General features: G+C 31.8%; 1 protein-coding gene across 1 annotated transcript in view; it reads right to left on the bottom strand.

Annotated features, from left to right (window-relative positions):
• Positions 1–2,750, bottom strand: part of LOC106469984 (ADP-ribosylation factor-like protein 6-interacting protein 1) — a 28,464-nt gene that overhangs the window by 11,035 nt on the left and 14,679 nt on the right. Inside the window, exon 3 of the mRNA XM_013930503.2 lies at positions 338–455. Coding sequence (XP_013785957.1) covers positions 338–455 — 118 coding nt within the window. The remainder of the gene's footprint in view (positions 1–337; positions 456–2,750) is intronic.

Genomic DNA, 2,750 nt, shown 5'->3' with positions numbered 1-2,750 from the left:
GGGGTGCCAAGATATCTCTTCTAAGTCTTGCAACAGTATCCAGTCATGTGACCTCTTTGTTCCATACTGTATATATATATATATATATATATGTGTGTCAGTGTAAACTACTTGTACCTGATGGTGACAAAACCTTCTCGAAACATTGTACATTTGCTATTATGTTAAACTTATATTAAAGTTTTTATTCATTACCCATTCAAGCCATCTCCAAGCATTATTAGTCTCCAAGTGGGATCCTTGTCATCAAATTTAAACAGAAGTACAGACTTCATGCCTGTGGGTTTGAGTAACTACAGACAACTACTTCAATATTGTATGTAAACAGAAACATTACCATATTTGGTTTAGATTTCCTCAGTTCCACAAAATTGTCCCACAAATCACATGCTTGCTTTTGTGCTTCCACGATGGACTGACAGATCTCTTCAAACTTCTTCTCCTGTACTCTTGTCCTGTAATGAAACATTTTCTATTCATGTGCACAAATATACAAATTCAACCATTTATTAAGTGAGTAAAATACTTAATATAACAAAGAGGTAGAACAATCTGTTAAATAACGATGAAACACAGTTAATGCCAAACTATATCCCATTAAATCTTTTGGAACCACATATGATATTCTCAATGAATTTTTTCTCTATGTGTAAATAACAAGGTTTTCTATATTTACTTAAGCTATAAACTGGCAAAGCACAAACATCGAAAGTAATGATAGCACTTAATAACCTACTTAATTACCATTCACTTTACACTCCCAAGGGTAGTTGTAATGGGAGTTGGCTGGAACCTTAGCCTCACACTCAATGAACAATGCTTACTGATAAAACTGGTTCACTTCCCAAATACTACAGTATATGTGTTCACAAGATCTACAGTGCAGCCCACTCAATTTTTTCCACCTTTGCCCTTCTCTGGGAAAAGGCTAACACTGTCCCTGCACACTCCAGTACAGATTATTTTGATTTCCCTTTAAACTTTTCATATAAGATATACAATGAGCTTCACAGCATTCAGTGTAATACACTGTTAACCTACATTGTGCTTTAACTAATCACTATGAAAAATAACAAAAAAAAACTTCTTTTTCTTTCTTACACACTTCTTGAGTCTAATCTTTTGAATCGTGTAAAAAAATAATGATGGAAGAAATTAAAAAACTGTAAAATTAGGTAGAACAGGAAAAAAAGACACTTAGACAAAAAGTACATCATTTAATCATAACTGAAACAAAACTTTGTTGATAAACTAAGAAAATCAGTAGTCTTGAAGTTTAACTTCTTGGTCTATTCAACTGACCTCGTATAGATAGTGTTGAGAGCTTCCAAATAAAGTTTTAAACTGAGAAAAAAAAACCTGTTTTCTGCATCACTTATATGAACCAATAATTTTAAATTTTGTGGATAAGACACAATAGTACTAATATTTATCAAACAAACTACTACTTAACTATGTAAAGAGTCTTGAAATAGAATATGTCAAATTTGATAATATCTTCGAATCTATTACAGTTTCTCAAGCTGTAGTTATCTTTGTTTACAGTTACCTATATTGTATGATATGTCTAAAATAATACCATGTCTGCTTCTCAAGCTGAAGGTATCTTTGAGGGATTAGTGTCAAGTAACAGCTCTCCAAATATGAATCCAGCAGTACAATAAAACTCTTGAACTTTCAACTGGTATACCTATAATTATCAGGAGCAATTTCAAGGAGGAGGGGAAAAACAGGTACATTTGTCTAGAGCAACAGATTAATGTATAATATATATATATACTTTTAATGTGATTAACCAACCACTTGGTTTCTACGTGTTTTTCATTATCGTGAACCAGATGTGGTTTAACAATGTCCAATTCTACCTGTTTTTTATGATCATGAACCAGATGGTCCAGTTGTGGTTTAACAATGGTGTTCTATTCTACCTGTTTTTTACTATCATAAACCAGACGGTCCAGTTGTGATTTAACAGTGATGTTCTATTCTACCTGTTTTTTTATTATCATGAACCAGATGGTACAGTTGTGGTTTAACAATGGTGTTCTATTCTTCATGATTTTTACTATCATAAACCAGATGGTACATTTGTGGTTTAACAGTGACGTTCTATTCTACCTGTTTTTTATTATCATGAACCAGATGGTACATTTGTAATAAAAAACAGGTAGAATAGAACATCACTGTTAAATCACAACTGGACCATCTGGTTCATGATAATAAAAAAACAGGTAGAATAGAACATCACTGTTAAACCATCATGAACCAGATGGTACAATTGTGGTTTAATAATGGTGTTCTATTCTTCATGTTTTTTACTATCATGAACCAGATGGTACATTTGTGGTTTAACAGTGATGTTCTATTCTACCTGTTTTTTATTATCATGAACCAGATGGTACAGTTGTTGTTTAACAATGGTGTTCTATTCTTCATGTTTTTTATTATCGTGAACCAGATGGTACTGTTACGACAGTGTAAGTCGCATTACACAGAGAGCATAGATAATTGAGTCAAGCCGTAAGTAAAGTGTGTGAAGTTTAAAGTGACTGTGGAAATTCTGTGTATTACTATAATTTGTATCACGAAAGAATAAACTAGTTTTAATCAAGAAAGGACTTGTGTATCGCTTAAGAAATCAACAAACAAACAGATACGTAACAATATGTCTGATATTGTTGTATATTATATCTAGTATGATGAAATAGAATAAATTAACTAATATATATATATATATATATATATATATA

This window comes from Limulus polyphemus, unplaced genomic scaffold (assembly GCF_000517525.1).
Source record: "Limulus polyphemus unplaced genomic scaffold, Limulus_polyphemus-2.1.2 Scaffold3757, whole genome shotgun sequence".
Taxonomy (NCBI): Eukaryota; Metazoa; Arthropoda; class Merostomata; order Xiphosura; family Limulidae; genus Limulus; species Limulus polyphemus.
Note: the sequence above shows the minus strand (reverse complement) of the source record. Positions and strands in the feature narration are given on the sequence as shown.